The sequence below is a fragment of the Lycorma delicatula genome, chromosome 1 (genome assembly GCF_047948215.1).
Source record: "Lycorma delicatula isolate Av1 chromosome 1, ASM4794821v1, whole genome shotgun sequence".
Lineage (NCBI taxonomy): Eukaryota > Metazoa > Arthropoda > Insecta > Hemiptera > Fulgoridae > Lycorma > Lycorma delicatula.
Window position 1 is genome coordinate 210,774,910 of NC_134455.1, and position 21,098 is coordinate 210,796,007.

A 21,098-nucleotide genomic window follows, 5' to 3' on the forward strand; every position below is an offset into this window, starting at 1 on the left:
TTAATATATTGGCATAGCTGAATAAAACTTGGTCTACTTAAATTCTAAATCGGTAATAATTTTAAGTTTAGTGTGGTCTGTTTCCATATTATAACTTTGTAATTGCATTATTTCAAATGTCAGCTAACAATTCTTAAATGAATTAAAGTTTCTTGAGAACAGTTTTGTGAAGTCCTGGGCCAGTTTCCTTATACCAGAGATGGGTTATGATTTATCACTTCATTTTTTATACTGGGAGTAGAACCTGATATTGGCCAGAGCTCATTCTACACAGATTATAACCACATCAACTCAAACACTTATCCCGTATATACATTACACAATATATGACAAAATACTCACTCGCGTGCCCTCCCCCCTCACTCGCTCTCTCTCACTCTATCTGTGTGTGTGTGTGTGTGTGTGTACGTGCCTGTATTATCAATAATTCAAATACATTTTCTTACTGTATAATGTAATGTGTTTTGAACTGCACCATTACTCAAAGTATTTTCTTCATGTGGATAATGATTTTATATTAATGAGTCTTGAACAAGCCCTCTGGAGACTAAGCTTAAAACAGTAGTGTAATATTATCATCTTACAAAATCCAACTCTAGATCTTGCATGATTGAAATCTGCTGGTGTATTCCTGTAATTAGCTGATCTTAATGAGTCCAAAATTTCAGGCTCAAACTTTAATTTCAATGGTTGGTGATCTACTTGAAAAATCACTAAAATTTTCAAAACCATAGAACTCCAGAATTATTCTGGTTCAGATTAATTCTATAAAATGAAATAAAATTTTTTTTTAAGTTAATGAAAAAGAATACCATCACTTAACAGCATGAGTTTAAATTCAGTAATGATTGAGTTAGACAAGATCTCTAACTCCAGTGAAAATGTCTTAATTATGTAATGACCTCCTGATGAGATATGTTCATTCAGAGCTTAAGCGCCAGTAGGTGACAGATGAAAATGGTATTTTTAGGCATAAAATGGAAATAAACAACTGATCACAATATTTTTATGACCATTATGGTGTTTTCTCAAGAGAGTGAGGGTTGGGTACCTATTGGTACAAAGAAAAAACTCTTATGTCTTCAACATTAAATGATATTTTTTGTCAAACTTTTGGATATGCAAAAGTGTTATGTAAAAACACAGCCAAGCTTGAGAGTGTGGAAAGCTGGCTCATGAAGATGAAGCTTGGCTTCTCGTTAGAATCTTAAAAGGTAACAAATTCTTAATTTGATTCAGTTTAATGTCTCCATAGTGCTGGTCTCAAGCAAAGAGAAAATTAATGAATGCTCATCTCTGTATAGAACTTGATAGTATTTTATTAGATTTGACCAAGCAATTTGTGGCACTACAGCAGTTTCATCCAGTGAGCAAAGAAGAAAATCAAAACTATTTGATTAGTTCAGAAAGTTATTTCTACATCAAGTCCGACAAAGCTGGTACTAAAGAAAAGCCCAGAGTTGGAACTCCTAATGACAATGAATCATTAATAATCTTCCCCAATCCTTTGAGAATATTCCTAAACAAGAGCCTGGTTAGTTGTACTCAGTCTACAGAGAGAGAGAAAAAATATATTACTCCATTTATTGAATGAATGTAATACCATGGAAATTTTGAAATTCATGGTTCCAAGTAGATTTTAATCTTAATAAATCTTAAATAAAGTAGATCACAACCCATTAATTTTGTTCTTGCAAGAGTTGCATCTCTGAATGCAAGACAAATTTAGCATTAAAAATGATCAATGTTTTAGATGCAATTATCCAGATGAAGTTAAAGGCTATGAAGAAGTAGTGATTTTCCTGACATCTGTTCCCCAACAAATTGAAACCGCTGTGGTTGAGATTTAGACAAGATTTATTTATAGAAGGATCATTACAAACAGGATCATAAACAAAAAATAATTGGAATTGTACAAGAAACAGGAGAAAGTATTAGAAGTTCATGGCAACATTTAAGTATCTTGAGACCAAAGATGAAACATACATTAAAAAAGTCATGAATAAATTTGAACATTATTGTAATCCAAAAAAAGTAAAGTTCTTAATAAATGTTTTAAATATTACAATTATATCCAGTTAGAAGGTGAATCATTCTATTATTTTGTTTATGATGTCAAAATTTTATTACAAGGTTGTGAAATCAAAAATGAAGTTTTAAAAGAAAAAATTGTGTTATTTCCAAATAAATGATATCACATGAGAAACTTTTGATAGGATTATCAAGGTGGGTACTATTGAGTTAACTGATGCAATTCATTTCTGCTGGCAGCGATTTAACATGTCCAATTACAACAAATGGATAGAGCTAGTAATGTTAATAAAGTAGGCCTTCAGCATGTCAGCCAGATGAAACATGTAAGAATAGTGATTTGACAGTGTTCAGTTCTTTTCCTAAGAAAGAAACATGAATATGTTCTGTTCAAAGTGTGGTATGAAGCATGTTACTTATAAATGTAATGCTTAAGGTAAGGTATGCAGTAAGTTTAAAAACCAAACCGTTTCAGTAAAGAATAAAAATTCAAGTTATTACTTGTGAATTAAATCATGAAATTTATGATAAAAATGAATATTTTTATAATCGCTTGTAAAAAGAGTATTGTAAGGGATGGATTTCAGAGATTAAGATAGAGAATTCTTGTGTTAATTTTAAGTTAGATAAAGGAGCTAACGTTAATGTTATTCCTAAACCAATTTTCAATAAGTTTAGGTTGGAAGCTAAAAAATTCATAAACAGAGGTCATTGCAATTGGTTTAGTTTATTTAAATTTTTTGGTAAGAAATGTTAGTGTCTCAACTGAGCTTATTGTATTAGGAAATTTAATATTAGGTGTTGAATCTTTTGAAAAGTTATGTTTAATATTCAGAAGTAAAGTCAGTGGTATACAAATTATTTTAATGGTGTATTTGAAGGAATCTGTTGTTTTCCTGTCGATTGTCAATAAAACTTTAAGAAGATTCAGTTGCGACATGTAAACATCTTTCTAGAGTTGCGTTAAAGTTACAGGAACGATTAAAAATAGAGTTGGATAGACTTAGTAATCAAAAAATTATTTCTAAAGTGGAAGTTCTACTGAATGGGTTCATAAATTGTAATTATTGAAAAAGGTAATATTCAAATTTGCCTAGATCCATGTGATTGTATTGTAAAACAATATTACAAGAATTTTAATAATAAAATAATTCATTATAAGACAGTAATACCAACAATCCAAGACTTGTCAGCAAAGTTGAGTAAAGCAAAATATTTTTTTTGTACTGAAGGATAGTTTTTGGCATGTACGTTTGATGAAAAAATTGAATTTTTGGTACACTTTTGTATAAATTTAATAGGTTACCATTATTTGGTTTAAATATATCAGCTGAGATATTCTCTCAAGAGAATTACAAAATCTTTGGTGATATCAAAAGTATCTATTTATGTAGACAGTCTTTTGATTTGTAGTATATCGAGAACAGGATGAATGAAACATTACTTAAAGTACTTGAACTTGCTAGCAAATATAACGTTAAGTTCAATTTAAGTATAATTTAACTTCTGTCAAATATTTGTGGTTAATTTTTGAGAATGGATCCATAAAACCTGATAGATCAAAAGTTGATGCAGTTTTAAATTGTTGCACTCCTAAACATAAAAAAAGATCTACAATGTGATTTTTAGGATAATTAATTATTTATGTAGTTATATACCGAACTTGACTCAATTAACTAAACTGTGCAGAGAATTACTTAAAAAATCTAATTAATTCATGTGGTTCGATATTCATAAGTGTTTTAAGCAATTAAAAGTCCTAGTTAAGTCACCTGTTTTGCAAAATTTTGACAAGGATAAAGAAATTATTACACAGACTGACTAAAAAAATGATATACTGAATTGAAATATAATTTTTTCTGTACACGATAACACATGGTTGCCTGTAAAAAAAAGAAATGGCCGCAAGTAGTAGTTGCCATTATTTGAACTAATTACTTTCAGTTTGGATGACTGTGAACGAGAGAGAAGCAGCGCACGCTGCTTCATGTTGTAAACAAGAACGCAGCGCGCGACTGTCGTGTACAGAAAAAATTAACTTCAATTTTTTTTTTAAAAACACAATATGAGTGTAAATAATTAACAATAACATACCTGTTTACACCTAGCAACTTGGAGGTTGTGACTGACAGAGCTGGCAACCATTTTTTTTTTTGCATTCTTCACATCATTTCTTTCAAATGATGTGTTTAAGTCACTTAAAAAAAATATAGTTGCAATTTGTTAAAATAAATTAATTACAATATATTTAATTAAAGATAATTACGGTTAATTTTTGTTAGATAACCCAGCAGCAATGTATTAACATATCATTAATCATTCATTTAAATTGAGTTTCATTAAAAAACAGATACCTGCAGAAATCAGCTGCCAGATCTTAGAGTATTAATAATAATATTATTATGTTCTAATTTTTTTTATTCAATTTATTTTAGATATAAAAAAGTTTGTGTTGCAAAGAATAAATTTGAAAATTGATTATATGGTACATTCACAAAATTTTTTTAAGTGTTTGTGGTTATTACAATCCAAATAATTTTCAGTATTCATATTCCAATAGAAAGTATAAAATTGAACACAAAACTTGTAAAAAAAATAAATAAACTCTAATATAAATATCAACAACACATTACATATTTTAACAGTTGAATACTCACAAATATCTTAAATCACTTCCAGGCTGTTAACAAGAATGAGATTATGTCCATAAAAAGATAATTTTTTCTGTTATTTTTGCTTATAAATTGCAAGTTTTTTTAAAATCGACAATCTCTTCAACAGTGAAATTTTATTTTTTTTAATTTGACAATTTATTTTGATAACTTTTTAAAAATAAAATTAATCATCTTGGTATCTTTATTGTTATATTGTTTTTATAGTAGTGGATTTTACTTTATAATTTGTTAATTGCTGTAAGAATAGATTGAATCTCCTTTGATTTTCTTTTTAAGTAATACTGGTAATATTATTCACATGTCTACAGTAATAGTTTTATATAAAACAGACAGAGTGAGTTTAATGTATATTGAAGTGTTAATTTTAATAAGTTTAATAGTTTATAATAATACCTATTATTATAAATTTAAAAACTTAACTAGATCATACTCTTCAAGGATAGATGACCAAGAAGAGTTTCTTATAAAATAACTGTAAACTTTGGAAAACATAGTTGCAGAAAGATGGGATGTATTGTATTGAGCATAAAACGAGAGGAGATAATATTGTTTTAATTAGATCACTACATAAAAATAATTTCCTTTGTGGTAACAATAATACAATAATTTCCTGTACATACAATACAGTATTTATTTTGTAATATTGATTTGATAAGTTTGCATTTACTAAAGATAAGTATTTAATGATGCTTATATAGTTAAATAAATAATTAGTTACATTTCCGAAATGAAAGTTCTTAAATAATTATGCTTATTGAAAAATTAACAAGATAATTATCAATAAACAATCTTGGAAAAGCCACACAAAAATGAGAAAAACAATGTAAACTAAAAATTTATCAGAAATACTTCTAAATTAATTGCTGTAAAATTTGAGAGTACTCTTTGGGTTCCATATTCAGTTAGTGACTAGTATATTTATTTATAAGGTGATTTGCATATGTTTTTTTATATGTTAAATAATGTTGCTGCAACATATGATAGTATGTATCAATAGACCTTTATTACATTTTATAAAAATAAATTCTTTTTTTTTTCAGAGAAAGTGCAGTAATTGAAGTTACAAATGGTATTAAAGAGTATTTTAATGTTATGTTAGGAAGTCAATTATTGTACAAATTTGAAAGAGGACAATATACTAAGGTGAGGCCTACTCAAGTACTATAATTAGGTGAATTTTTTTTGTATATTGTGAAGTAAGTGACTAGTGATCACATATAAAGTATATAGTTTCAAGATGGTGATGTCTAGAGGAATAAATTAGTAATAAGATGAATTTTGCATAGGCTTCCCTCATGCTTTCTTAAATAACATTCCAAATGATAAAAGTAGAGCTTTCATTTCTTACTCCTTTAAACAATTATTTCAATTTAGACATCTTTCAAATTTTTCTTTGTTGTAGTAATCCAGTTTTTTTTGTTTTTTTTTTATTAATTCAACATAGAAAATCAGAAATATTAGAGTTGCTTTTCTTTGGAAATGGAAAATGATGGAAAACATTGTATCCTAACTTATAATTACAATTATAAATTATTTCTTCTGTTTACAGAAATCTGGTAAATATGTATACTTTTAAATATTACTCTGATGTATTTTAAGTTCATCAATAGAACAAGATAATATCTTTAATTGTGATAATTTATTTGATGAAAAAGTTAAACTTAGTGAATTGTATGGTAGTTTTTTTCTTTTGTTCCTTATTTATTCATTACACTTGGCCCTACATTTCTCCCAAAAGAAAGGCTTGTATTAGTCAATTATTTTTAATGAAACTCAGCCAACCTTTAAAAACTGTCTTAGGATCTTGTTTGAATATGTTACGTAATAATCGTTGTGTGAAGAAACATGGGTTTCTGTACAAAAAGGGAGTCATAGCGACAGACACTACTGGGCAAATAGACATTTTTCCTACATTAAATCTAAATATATTCAGTTTTCACCCAATTAGCTGGTAGAGAAGTAATTTTACCTGATTGCATAAGAAGAATAAAAGTGCAAGGTTGAATGTATTTCATTTTTGTATATTGTACTCTATTCTAGAATGAATGTCATCCCAAATTTCATGAAATTATTATCAAACGTTCATTTGAATTTTTTTCACTGATATTGAGCAGAGAGAGATTGAGCAAGTTGAAAACTTTTCCAGATCAAAAAATCTTAAATATTTTAAAATCATTATGAAATAAAAGCACTTGAAAAATATTTTAACAATATACATGTCTAATAGTGTTCTGTAACAATCTTGGCATGCTAAAAATAATTATAAAATATAAAAATATATCATCTCAAGAGAGATCTCAAAGGTAATCATTACACCACCAATAATCAAGTGAAAGAAGCTGTGGCCACCTGGATCCAAGAAAGACCGCTCGAATATTTCTGTGACTGAATGCAAAAACTTGTCTTATGTTGGAAAAAGTGTATCAGTGTAAATGAGGATTATATTGAAAACTAAATAGTGCATTTGTAGCTAAGGTATTGTACTTTTATTCATTTTTTATTTCATTCCAATACCTCTTTTTCATTCCCATACTATGCATATATGTGCAAAATTTATCATCTGAGCCTCATATAATCATAAAGTTTTTAACTAATGAAGGCATTAAAACCTTGGAAATTTTAACTCGTTTAAAGATACAGTTTGAGGACGCTACTCTGTCCCAGAACCGAGTGTATATGTGGGCAGACAATTTAAGGGCAGGCGAGAAAGTGTACAAAATAAAAGTCATGATCGATGCCTGAAGTAAAGTATTACCGCTGACAACATCCGTGCCGTCGAGAGCTTATCGAAGGTAATCACTGGTTCACTGTTGAAGAAATCATGTCAGAGGTGGATATCAGCTATGGGAGTGCTTAATCTATTATCACTGGTCATCTTGGCTTTAGAAAAATTAGTGCTTGATAGTTTCCAAGGTTGTTGACAGAAAAACAGGTCAGGTTGGAGATCTGTGAGTGACTTCTGAATCAATTTCGGCCAAGGGATTATTTTTTGAAGAACATCATCATATGGGATGAGACATGAATCCATTATTACTCTCCAGATTCAAAAATGGTAAGTAAAGAGTGGTGAAGGAAGGATGAAGACTGCCCAGTGAAGGCCAAAACCTATCATGTGTCAGCTGGAAAAGTTCTTGCAATGATTTTTTTTTACCCAAGGGGTGTTATTACTCAATGATTTTCTCCACAATCAATGAATGGTGAATGTGACTTAGTATTGCCAGCTGCTACAGTCAACAAAAGCCGCCTATCAAAACAAAAGATGAGGTATGCCAGGTTTGTTCCCTTATAACTATTTTTTGTTTACGCCCATGAAAGATTTGCGTGAAGAGGAACAATTCAAAAACAATGAAGATGTCCAAGAGCACATGCTTAATTGGTTGACTACTCATCCTCATAGTTTTTTATGAACAAGGAATATTCAAGCTTCCAAATAATGGCAGAAGTGTGTAGAATGTTCAGGAAACTAGATAGAAAAATGATGACTGTATGAATTGTGTATATTATAATCAATAAATTTATTTTAAAAACTGACCATTTATATTTTATTCACCATCTTTCTTTTCTTTCTATGGTATGTTACATTGATACATATATTAAAATTATTTGTTTAAGAACTGTAATTAGTACATTCCATTTACAAGAAATTTCACTCTGAATGTAATCACAATACCAAGAGTGAATTGCAAAAAAGTGTACAATATTAAAAAAAAGCACACACATTATCTTAGGTGTGGACGGACCTTAATATTAGGCCACTTACCCTAGATCATCTTTACCATTATTTGTATTTTATTTAGTCCTGATAATCTGATCATAAAATGAACAGACATTTGATATTTCTATAAATGTCAAACTGTTTTCAATAGCATTCTCATAATGCTTTTGTAATACATTATCACACACATGTAAAGGTTTAAAACTAATTTTGAAATTAGAATAATTATGATTATTTACAATTAAGTGCTGGGCGTAATTTGATCTAATGCAATTAAAAAAGTGGAATCTTTTTTCATTACGTATTGTTATACGATGTTTAAAATGCTTTTGAGATTTCTATCTGACTGACCTGTGAAAATTCTGTTGCAGTCATTTTATTATTTGAAAACTCCAGTTTTATCTTCTATCACTAAGATTTGTTTTGATGTAAGATATTCTTTGATTGTTATTGTCAATTCAGAATGGTATACTCATATTAATCCTTTTAGGAACAGACAATGTTGCCCAATTTAGGGACCACCTTATTTTTGGAGTAGTTGAGAAATACAGTTCCTTGCTGAAAAAGACAGAGGTTAAATAGTGTTTTTTTGCCAGCTTTTTGTAAAAACACTAAAATTAATTTGAAAAAATTATCGACATAATCTTGGTGTCAGATGTTTTTGTATTTTAATGTGCTATTTAATAATAAGAGTTACCATGTTTTCTTGTTAATATTACAATTTTTTTCTAATAATTTTCAAAACAAGAGATTTTTTTACTTTGGGAAACCTAATAATTATTTTTAGAATATATTTTTCTAATAAAGTATAAAGTTTCAACTCATTTGCATGAAAAATAATGAATAAATCATAAAATTAGTTTTTTTTTGGAATTGTTAATTAAGCCTCAAAATGTAGAATGTTACTTTCCAATAATTAAATCTACTTAACATTTTTCCATTTCCATATCTAGTCACCAAGGCACTGATGATAAAAGTTTAAAGCATCTATTTACACTATTTATACTTTTAGGTTTTTTAAATGTTTTATTTGCACTTGTGCTTTGAGAAACAAAGAGAATGACAGCCTTCCTAGCACTTGGAGCATATTGTCCTTGATCTTTTCCTTTTTCTTGCATCTTTTGATCCTCCTTTATTTGAACAGATCCAGCAAATTTTTGTATTTTTTTCTGGGAAGTTTTTCCAGTTGTCGAGAAGACGCTGCATTATTACTGTCACTGCCCTCACCATGCCATTGCTTTACCCAAGCATCACCAACCTCTTGAATAATAGAAACAATAAACTGTATTTATAAAGAGGCTTAGTTACATTTTGTCTACATGTTAATTTGTTTAAAATATATTCATTTAACAGCATTCTAGAGAAAAAATTGAAGTTGACTTTCTTATGGTATTTCACTATGTCGTTCATCTAGATACAAACAGAGCATCTTATCAAGTGCATCAATCACACCCATGTAGGTGTTATAATCTGCAATGACAGTAGGTTTCTCTTTCGTTACAAGTCTTATTAGTAACTGTTATATTGTAACTAGTTATTAGTAACTGGTATGTTTTTTTATTTTATTTTTTGTAGAAATTAATAACAAATTCAGTCTGCATTTTTTCTCATGATAAGTTATATTACCGGTTTTTTTGTTTGGTTTTATATATATAAACTTTTTCTCCTTTAAAATTTTTTTTATAGCTTCTGGAAGACCCTTTTTATTTCACCTGACAGTTCCTGTCAGAAACATTTGTTCTGAATAAAGCCATTTATCAGAGGAATACTACAGTAAAAAAGTTATCAATAAAAATATGATAACCCTTTTTCAAATAATTACAAGCCAAAATAGTTCTTTGAGAACAGTATAGGCTACACCAAATTGTTTTATGTCATTTGTGTTTATAATTGACTTTTCACCTTGATAGCAAAATAATTTCATACAATATTTTGAAAATGCATCACATAAAACCCAAAACTTGATCTCTCAATGATGATGGCATTTATTTGGTAGGTACTGCATCATTTTTTTTTGTTTTTTGGTACCTACTAAGCTTTCATCAATAAAAATTTGTTGGTTGACATAGTAATATTGAAATATATTATTGCAGTAATTTACCAAAGGTTGAAATTTCTGATATGGATCATAACCATGTTCATTTGATTTAGGCAACTTAGAATTGTCAACCGTATGAAAGAACGCACAAGGATATTTTCAAATCTAGCCCAGGTAAACATTTTGCCAAACCATGGAATAAATTGGGAGTCATTCTTAATCCATATGATTTTATTGTTGGTTTTCTGTTTAGGCCCATGTTAAAGATAACAACAAAAACTAATATTTCATATGTTGTAAATGATACCCAATACTGTAGATGGCTGAGAGGTGAAATTCTGGTAGCCCTATTCATGTTAGAAAAGGATTGGTTAGCATACCTGTTTGTTTCTCTTACAAATATGTTTAGTAGTGTTTCAGTGAAAAATAATTTGAAAAAATCTATTGGAGTTCTAGCTGTTGAAGGAATGTGTTTTGGACCAGGAATTTTGTGGAAGCCAATATTATATTTAAATATTGGTGGGATAGACTCTCAAATATCTTCCTACTCACTTTCAAAATCATCATTATTATAAAAACTATCAGAATCTGAGTCACTAAGAACTTGCCTGTTAACAGTAGGCCTATCCTATTGCAGAACATTCTGTGTAACCTCACTTTCACTTTCACCTGCATTGCTTACCATACTAATATTTTGTGACGAAAACAAGGGTCCTGATATTGATTCGATTATAATTAGGGTCAATATCACTATTATCACTGAATATATCATAAATAGTACTATCTTTACTATCAGAGTCTGATAGAGCAAGTTGACAATCTATTTCACTACTTCTAATAAATTCATTTGCCATTGTTACATACAGTATTACACACTCAAAAACAAAAATAAAATAACTAACATGATGAATATCAGTAATATAACTACACAGAAAAAAACATAAAATGTTATACAAGAATACAGTAATAACTTAAACAAGACTATATGTAAACAATGACATTCATGTCCGACTGTGACTGGACTGACATCAGCATGTAATGTTCTAAATAAAGAACTAATTACATTGATTTCATCTTTATTATTTATAATTTACCAGATTGCAAACTGTTTATAATCACATTTCGTACAAAAATCAGCTTAAATAACTAGAAAAACAAAGCGGGCAATAGATTGCCCAATCTGTCTTTTTCACAAAAACTTTGGCAATATTGCGCTGGATCCTAAAAGTGTTAATATTGATTTGATTAAATAGATCTGCATAATGTTAAGGGGTTTTGTTATTAAATTATCATTCAAATTATTATATAATAAAGATTATTTATTGTTGTATTAATATATCGAGGTTCATTATACTCTGGAAAGAGTTTGTGGTTACCACAGTTAAAAATCATTTAATCTATTGTGACATATTTTAAATATTTGTAAAAGATACTATTATTATTTTATTACTAAATAAAATACTTGCAGTTATGAATGATAACCTTTTCACAAATACCTGGTTTTGATTCCATTGGGTTACAGCTCACTAGATAACTATACCATTTAATTAGTGCTGTATGTTTTGCAAAAGTTGTATGCCGTTACTGAAGGTAAAAAAAGATTTCTTAGGATAGCTCTTAAATTCACTTTATGGTAAAGCTTCTTCAAAAAAAAAAAATGAACTGACTTTTAAGAGAATATAATTAAATTTTACAAATTCACTCTCTTTATATTTCTCCTAAAAATTATGTAAAAATATTTTCTCTGTTATTGCAAACTAAATCACCTAACCTAGGTGGACTCTTGTCTGAAAAATTACATTTGACTAAACATGGACTGGATGATTGATTTTCTTTTGTCCTAGAGACCAAATTTGAGTATGTCTCCCTTATCCTAATATATAAAACAGCCTTAATTTTATCCAAACATAATCAGTCACTGTGATTTATTGTTATTTTTAACAAGTGAACTATTCTATTTTTACCTTACTCTGCCACATCTGAATTACCCTGAAAAAATATTACAGCTATGAAGCCGTAATAAAGGATTTCAAAAATATTTTGGTAAACATTTTGCCAAACCATGGAATAAATTGGAAGTCATTCTTACTCCATATGATTTTATTGTTGGTTTTCTGTTTAGGCCCATTTTAAAGATAACATTATCTTTATATTGGTGTGATTTCATCACACCAACTGACAGTCTGGCCATTTGCTTAATTTCATTTGCAAGAAAGAAAATAATGAAGAACTTATACAAAAATCTCTCTGGATGAAATGTGATTGATTGCAATATTAATATAAAATAGATTGAATTTGTACATAAAAGCTAATGCTATTTTAAGCCTGTTACAGTAGTACATCTTGTGATTACTTATCTCCCTGATATTTTTACTTGTAATATCTCACTGTGACAAGTATTAAATTGTTACTTTCAGATGAAAACTTAACACAAACCTTGTTGAGCTGTAAGTGAATGATTGTTTACAAAAAATCACCTTTAGGCCTTCTGGAAATACTTTTTTTCAGTAATGCTGCATAGTGTAAAAAAACTTAATTCAAAATTGTTATTGCAATTATAATTTGTTTTATTTGTGCTAGATTATTTATTTTCACATTTCTTATGTGTCAGAAGTTGAGCTAAAAGATAATTTTGTCTTCTTTTTATAATCCTGGAAAGACGCTTGTAAAATAATTCATAAAGTTTCTAAAGTTAAAAAATATGATGGATAAAAAATCATTTTGGCTGAACCAATATTCTTATTCTTTAAGTGTACATTGCTATAAACATCAATATTTTCTTTATATTTGTACATAACTCGTTTATCTTTTACCTTGCTATCATGCCTTAATAGATGAAGATTCAATAAAGCACTACTATTGTTAAAAGAAAATAGTACAACTTTTTTAAGTGAAGACTATTATTGTTTTATTTTGTACGCTGGTTTGAAGTACTGTAAGCTATTTTACAGCTGCAGTGGGTAGGCTTGTATATAATAGAACCAGTTGTTTTCTTCAATACCTTCTACAGATATATCAGAACAAACGTATTAGATAATGCTTGAAGCATTAATCATAGAAAAAATGTATCACAAAATGAATATACCACCCACATATACAAGTTCAGTTCAGTTACATTTCTAGTTGCTCTTTTGATTACAGATTGTTGCAGAGTATGTGGACACACCTGTGAGTAAAATATATGGAGCACATCACTTATTAAGACTGTTTGGTATGTATTTTGGCCTATGGGTTGGCATTTACGTAGGAATTAAGTTTTATATTCTGTATCAAACTTAAGATCTACCTGAATTTTAAAGAGTCTTGGTGGGAGATGTATCCAAAATGAAAGATTAAAAGTGTACTTTACTGAAATCTTAAGCATGGAAAAATATAGACAATTTAATTTCAATATTATTTATCCATTACATGTTTATTTTTATAAATTTTATCATATGAAAAAATCTAAACTGTTCTTAATCACTTGGATTTTACCATTGGTTATTTTTAGTCAGTCACTACCAGTCAGATATCAACTGTTTATCATTAATCATTTTAAAGCATATTATCTTCATAACCATATTTCATATTAGATAAAACAGCATTTATAAAATAATTTTTATGATTTCCAGAAAATCTCTCTCCATCTTCTCAAAATTTGTTCTACAATCTTTGTTACCAGTGCATTTTTAGTAGGTATAAATAGAGTATTATTTAATCACTTATCATATTGTGTTTGAATGTGATCTTTAAATCATTTGTTTTAACATCCAAAGGCTTTAGTTGATTTGTCATGTCTCTAAGAATAGAGACAGTTACAATTGCAATTGTCCAGTCTGAACATAACAGTCAGGCTGAGGACTACTACCAGTATATCGTTCAGATCTCTGCCAGTCAGTCAGATCTTTACTCACGTATATTGCTACTGCTTTAATTCTGCTATCATCCAGCATTTTTTAAGTTTGGACAATTACAGGACTACATAGATTCTCTTTTTGAATTGTCTTATTTAATGATATGTAGCAAGATATAACTTGAAAATCTTTGAAAGGCATTGCACCCCAGTATGCAGTTATTAATAAAATAGAGTTTAAATTTGATTTAAAATTATTCCTCTACAATTGGAGTTTTAAGTTTGTACTATCTCCCATTGCCATTCCTGGAAATGGTTATCTGTTGGAGATCTTAGCCATAAAATCTTATGATTACAGTGAATATCGTTGATAGTATTCCCTTTTGCTGATAAGTTTTATAAGATTTAGTGAAGAAATTGAGTATTTTTTTTTTTTTAAATTAGTTGTTTTTATAATATTAAATTAAAAAATTTCAATGTGGCTATTCACATGTGTAGGAAATAGCCAGGAATATTTGGGATGAATACTCCTAATATACCTGACTTTCTACTAATATACCTGAATTTGTCTACTAACTTTTACATGATGGCTAGGATGGCCGTAATGATATACCTGAAATTAATGAGTATTTTAATTGTTTGTACCTGTTAGTTTTTGTCTGAATTATATATATATATATACAGACATACACACACACACAAGGTCTGTAAATAAAGAAATGAGTGCTTCAGAAAAACTTTTTATTTACAATCCAGTTATATATGGAAACCTCAAAATAGTTCCCTTGGGAAGCCACACAATGCATCAGACGGTTTTCCCACTTTTCATAGCAATGTTGGAACTCAGAAACCGGATTATCCTTCAGATAGTCGGTTACTTTTTTTTATGTTTTCTAGTGTTCCAAAATTGTGTTCATTGAGGTGTTTATAGTTGGGAACGAAAAAGTCGCAGAGACTCAAGTCATGTGAATAAGGTGGTTGAGGAACTACAGGAATGTTTTTCTTTACCAAAAACTTATTAATTGAGAGTGCAGTGTGACAAGGTGCATTGTCATGATGTAGCATCCAGTTGTCTTTGATGGCTGGTCTCACGTGGGCAACTCTTTTCCGCAGTCTTTCAAGAATTTCTCTGTAAACATATTGACTTAAAGTTTGTCGTGCAGGCAAAAACTCCTTATGGATAATACCATTACTACTGAAGAAACAATTTAGCACAGTTTTGATTTGCTCATTTTTGCTTTTTTGGGACATTGTGAGTTTCAAGTGTGCCACTCCTTGCTCTGGCGTTTTGTTTCTGGGTCGTATTCAAATATCGAAGATTGATCATCAGTTACAGTATTTTTTTAGAAAATCAGGATCAGTTTCAATTCACCCTAGAAGATTACGGCACACTTCCACCTATTGTTTTTCTGTTAAACAGTGAGGTTTTTTGAGACCAATTTTGCACAAACTTTTTTCATGTTCAATTCATTTGTAAAAATTTGATGGACTGTGGTATGGTTCAAATTCAATTGTTCTGCAATCATTCGGTCAGTTAGTCACTGGTCATATCGTATCAAGTCTCATATCGTATCAAGATTCATTCAAAATTGTCATCACATTTTGATGTTAACAGTCTTCCAGAGCACAACTAATTCACAACCGTTTGTCAATGCTTTAAACCACCTAAAAACTTGGGCTCATGACAGAGCATCAAGTCCATACACCCTTTACAATTTTGAAAAAGTTTCAGTAGCATTCTTACAGAGTTTAACACAAAACTTGATTGCACAATATTGCTCATAATTAGTATCACTCATTTTTGTGTTAAAACTTGTTTCATAAAAAGTTTGTTTACATCTCGCATGGCAACAATGGACTAAAAATATTAATACCTAATATAAATCAGCTGTTTACATAACTATATGTTTATTAATAACTTTACAGTGTTGCTACTTTGGCTGCCAAAAAAAATCTAGTCTCATTACTTTATTTACAGACATGTATGTATATAGAAGAGAGAAAGAGAATCATTGATTACTTTTCGAAAGAACATAAGGCATCTATCAGAGTTAGATGTAATTTACTTATATGTTTTAATGTACTTAATATGTTTTTCCTGAGTATGTATGTATATATGTATGCGTTTTAGATTCATATTTTTGTTGCATTTTTGTGTGTTTTTAGGTTTATACACATTCCCTTTCTTGGTTTTAAATTTTCTTTTTTCTCTTTTTTATTTATTATACTAATCTCGGTTTAATTTTTTCTGTTTGTTAAAATCTTTGAACAACTCTAAATACATTCTTGTTTGTTTCACATGGTACATAAAAAATCTGATTTATTTTTGCAGTATAATATTTTTAATGTTTGTGCACTTTCCCATGGATTCCATTCTTTTCGTTAACATAATGCCTAGTAGTACTGATAACATAACTTTTTAATTAAAAATTGGAACCTGGAAGATTTTGAATGATATATATCCAATTATTGCACAGATAATAGTTTGCAATCAACCGCTTTGTCATTAAATTAGATTTATTTTAAAGGTGGACTTATTTCAATTGCATATTTTGTTAAATGGGAATTTTTCATATTTTGCAAATGTTTTATTGATAACTAAAAATTGTACAATATTTATAAATTATTAAAAAATTAATTTTAAGTTACTATTTTGCTATTTTTTACTTTTTTCTTTTTTGTTAATTATTACTATACTAATTTAGTTATTACATAAAATGAAATTAGAAAAATCATGTGCACTTCCACACACCAAAGGAAAATTCAGATTATTTTTATTATTATCATCATCCTTGTCATCCATCATCATCATAATCATCATCATCATCATCATTGTATCATAAGATGTTTTAACATTATTTGATACAGTGGTATGTTTAACCATATGTAAATCACTAAATGATATGTTTCTTATAATCTTTCAGTTAAATTAGGGGGAGTATTAGCTTATACACCTTTAGATGAAAAGAGTATTCAACTACTATTAATGAACATACATGATTTTTTAAGGTAAGCTTTAGGTTTTATAAATAACATTTTAACAAACAAAACTTGATCAAATAAGAAAACAAAAATGTGTTGTATTTTTTAAAAGTTTGTATGTCTTTTAGACTTAGTAACTTACGAGGTCTGTTCAGAAAATAACCGAACTTTATTTTTTTAATCTTTATTATTAATTTTACAGATTATTTGTCCTTGTCTCCTCAAAGTACCTCCCTCCTTATTCACACTTCCCAGAGGTGTTTCCACTTCACGAAACAGTCCTTGGTAGCTTCATATCATCAATAGTCTCAAAACAGTGTCATTTCATCACCAATTTTAATTTTGGAAATTAGAAAAAATTGCAAGGAGCCAGGTCTGGTGAGCAGAGAGGCTGACTGAAGACAGTCATCTGATTTTTGACACAAAGCTGAGTATTTGGGCGCATTGTGGTGAAGAAACCATAAGTTGTCTTGTGACAACTCTGGTCTCTTTTTGCGGATTTTTGAACGTAATCGATGTAAAATGCCTTGACAGTACACACAATTCACCTTGAGGCAAGAATTCAAAATACACAATCACTTGGACATTGGATTGAGACTGATGTGCTTTCTTGGGGCATGAAGATCCTTTGTTAATCCATTGTGATGATTGAGCTTTTATCTCAATGTCATGGCCGTAAACCCTGATTTCATCTCCTGTTATGATCTTTTGCATGAATGTTTCATCATCTTTGGCTTGTTCAAGAAGTTACCAACAAACGTCCACTCTATATTCTTCCTGCTGTTCAGTCTTCAAATGAGGAACAAACATTGCTGCAAGTTGATGCATGTTCAATTTTTCAGTAAAAATGTCATGGCATTCTCCAATTGCTAACCTCTTCTGCAGGTTCTCTGACAGCCAATCGGTGATTTGCATGCACTAGATCATTGATTTTCTGAATGTGGGTTTCATCAGTATAAGTCCAAGGCCTTCCTGGTCAAGGTCATCTTCAATTGACTGATGAGCACTTTTAAGTCATGAAAACCATTTGTAACATTTCATATGACCCAGACCATCATCTCTGTAAGCTTCTTTCAAAAGTTGAAATGTTTCTGTGAAAGTTTTCCCCAAATTCATGCAAAAGTTTACGTTGTATTGTTACTCCTGAAAAACACATTACAAAAATCACTACTAACACTTAAACAAGTTGCACTCAAATAACAGTAACACAAAAATTAAATGAGATATCAACAATCCAAGAACATGTGGTTAGAGAGGAGATTATGTAGAACACAGTACTGCCAAGCACAATAGTGCATACATCTCTGTTGGTGCGTAATTAAAATTATACAGTTATTTTCTGAACAGACCTTGTATAAGAAGTAAAATGTCGAATTTTAACCTTTGTTGATAAGAGTTGAAAATTATTTACAATCACTTAATTTTTTTGATGCCGTCAGTTAATTAATCGTTTTAGAGCAGACAAATGAGTAAGTAGCTACTAGTTTAGTGTTAGAGAATATTTTTAAATTAAATTGTTATATTATCTACTAGCAGGCCCGGCAATGCTTCGCTATTGCTAGCTTTGAGTGTATATATATATATATATATATATATATATATATATATATATATATATTAAATGAACATAATTGAAAATTTGATAAAACATTAAAAAAATGAACATTACAGAATATCACAAAATATAACCTTTCACTTTATCTCTTTTTCCCCTTGTCCCTATTTCCCTTTTCCCCTTTGTCCCTATTTCCCTTTCCTCCTTTACCATCTTCACTTTTCCCATATTTCCCCTTTCCCCCTTTCCTCCTTCACTTTTCCCCTATTTCCCTTTTCCGATTTTTCCTTTTTTTGGCATGTAAATTTATCCAGCAGTTTTTTTTAGTCTATAGCGGACACATATACAAACATTGCCTTATATATATATAGAAGAAGAAAGTCTGTATATTTCTTTCTTTGTTTCGTAAATATCTCGACACTGGCGCCACCTAGTCGGTATATTTTTTGCAAAAGTATTTCTTTTCATTTAACTAATATATATTCTAAATATGACCCAAATCCGACCATAAATGCAATTTTCTCCAAATATCTCAACCCCAGTACCATCTAGTGGGTCCATTTTTTGTAGAGGTATTTCTTTCCATATAAGTAACACATATTCTGAATATGAGCCAAATCGGACCATAAATACAATTTTTCAAAATATCTTGACCACAGCGCCACCTAGCGGGTCCAAACTAATTCAGAAACCTTCGCTGGCATGCGCACAACAACTTAGCAAAGTTTCATCGCAATCGAATGAACGGTTGAATATATCTGAACTACTTTTTATATATTTGATATTTAAATATGCTGAATAAGATCCCAATATTTAAGACAAATTTTGATGTATGTTTTGAATGATTAATGAAAAATTTACTATCTAAATTAAGTTTAAATTGTGCAATTGTACTTATAAAAACACAATTGCTGCTTACATCAGACCACTGGCAACAACAACAGCAACTCAACCCACTGCTAGGAGCACCCAATAAAGATTCCTGAAAATGTAGTTACTGCTATCTCCTGTTGATGCTGTAAACTGAATAGAGTTCGACACACAACACCATATTAGAAGATCGTGTTTTTAGTCGACTCCGAACGAATATATTTATTTTTGCGGTTTCAGTATTACTTGTGAATTTTGTTCTTTGCGTGTTAGTAAGGGTGTAATTGTTTGTTTGGGATATTATTTTCTGTGTAATTGGTTGTTTCAAATTTTTGTTTCTTGGATAGTCTAAATATTTAATTAGGTCACCCTTCTGGGTGGCTTTTCTTTTTGTTTTGGTGTATTCTGTGATAAATTTTAGTTATTTGTAGGTGTTTTTTTAATTTAATGTAATTCCAATAAATTTGTTAATTAATCAGTTGTGATTTTTTTTACATTGGCAACGGCCATATTGGTTCTATGTGATTGGTCGTTGTCTTTGGCAGCAGCCATCTTGCATTGATCTGATTGGTCTTTCCTTTGTTTACATTACCATCTAATTTATTGGACTTGTTGTTGGCAGTGAACAACTTTAAATTAATTTAATAGTTTTTATTTGTTTTTATTCAATTAATATTGAGTATGTGTGATAAAGTAGGTAAAAAGATTAAGTCCAGGTGGGCAAAATGCGCTCACGGTGAAGTAGTAGCTGAAGTGTGGCTTTATGATTCCTCCTTATCAGGAGATGATGAGCCAAGGGTTGAGGTATCTAGTATCTCTACCTGGGTTAAGAATTTTGTTCAAGTGACAGGGCATGAGGAGAATTCTGCTCCACTAGTGAGGGAATTTAATGAGCAATATGAAACGCTTATGCAGTTCATAGATAGTCCCAGGAGCAGTTTAGCTAAGGTATGTGAAAAGGTTACCACCAAAATGAGAGCATTCAGATCAATTATTTCTTCTATCGTGGAAGGGTATAAATTGGTTGAGAGGCCTCCAGAGGTGCGTGAGGTGATTGTAAAGGAAAAGGTTTCTGTTCCAATTGTGGTGCCTCAACGTAATCCTTATTCTTAAGTATTGAAGGAGAAATGGGAGGCCAGTCTGTCTCGAAAGCAGCCTGAGGGTTGTTTTCGTTAATTTAAAGAAAGGGGAGTATCTGCAAATTCTAATAAGAAAATGAAGGATAAATTTCAGGTAGTCCTTCGACAGAAGAGGTCGAGTCTGAGAATTCAAAATATACGTGTGACGAAGAAGAGGCTAGTTGTCACCACTGACAACAAACAGACAGTTAAAGTTATTTCTGATTTTCAAGGTCAGTAAAACCGACATGAAAGTCGTCCCTAAAAGGAAGAGGCATCCTA

The 21,098-nt window shown here is 29.9% G+C and overlaps 1 protein-coding gene across 1 annotated transcript in view; it reads left to right on the plus strand.

The window, feature by feature from the left end:
• MRG15 (mortality factor 4-like) overlaps positions 1-21,098 on the plus strand; it is a 73,509-nt gene that overhangs the window by 47,400 nt on the left and 5,011 nt on the right. Inside the window, exons 7-9 of the mRNA XM_075371295.1 lie at positions 5,747-5,849; positions 13,601-13,670; positions 17,216-17,300. Coding sequence (XP_075227410.1) covers positions 5,747-5,849; positions 13,601-13,670; positions 17,216-17,300 — 258 coding nt within the window. The remainder of the gene's footprint in view (positions 1-5,746; positions 5,850-13,600; positions 13,671-17,215; positions 17,301-21,098) is intronic.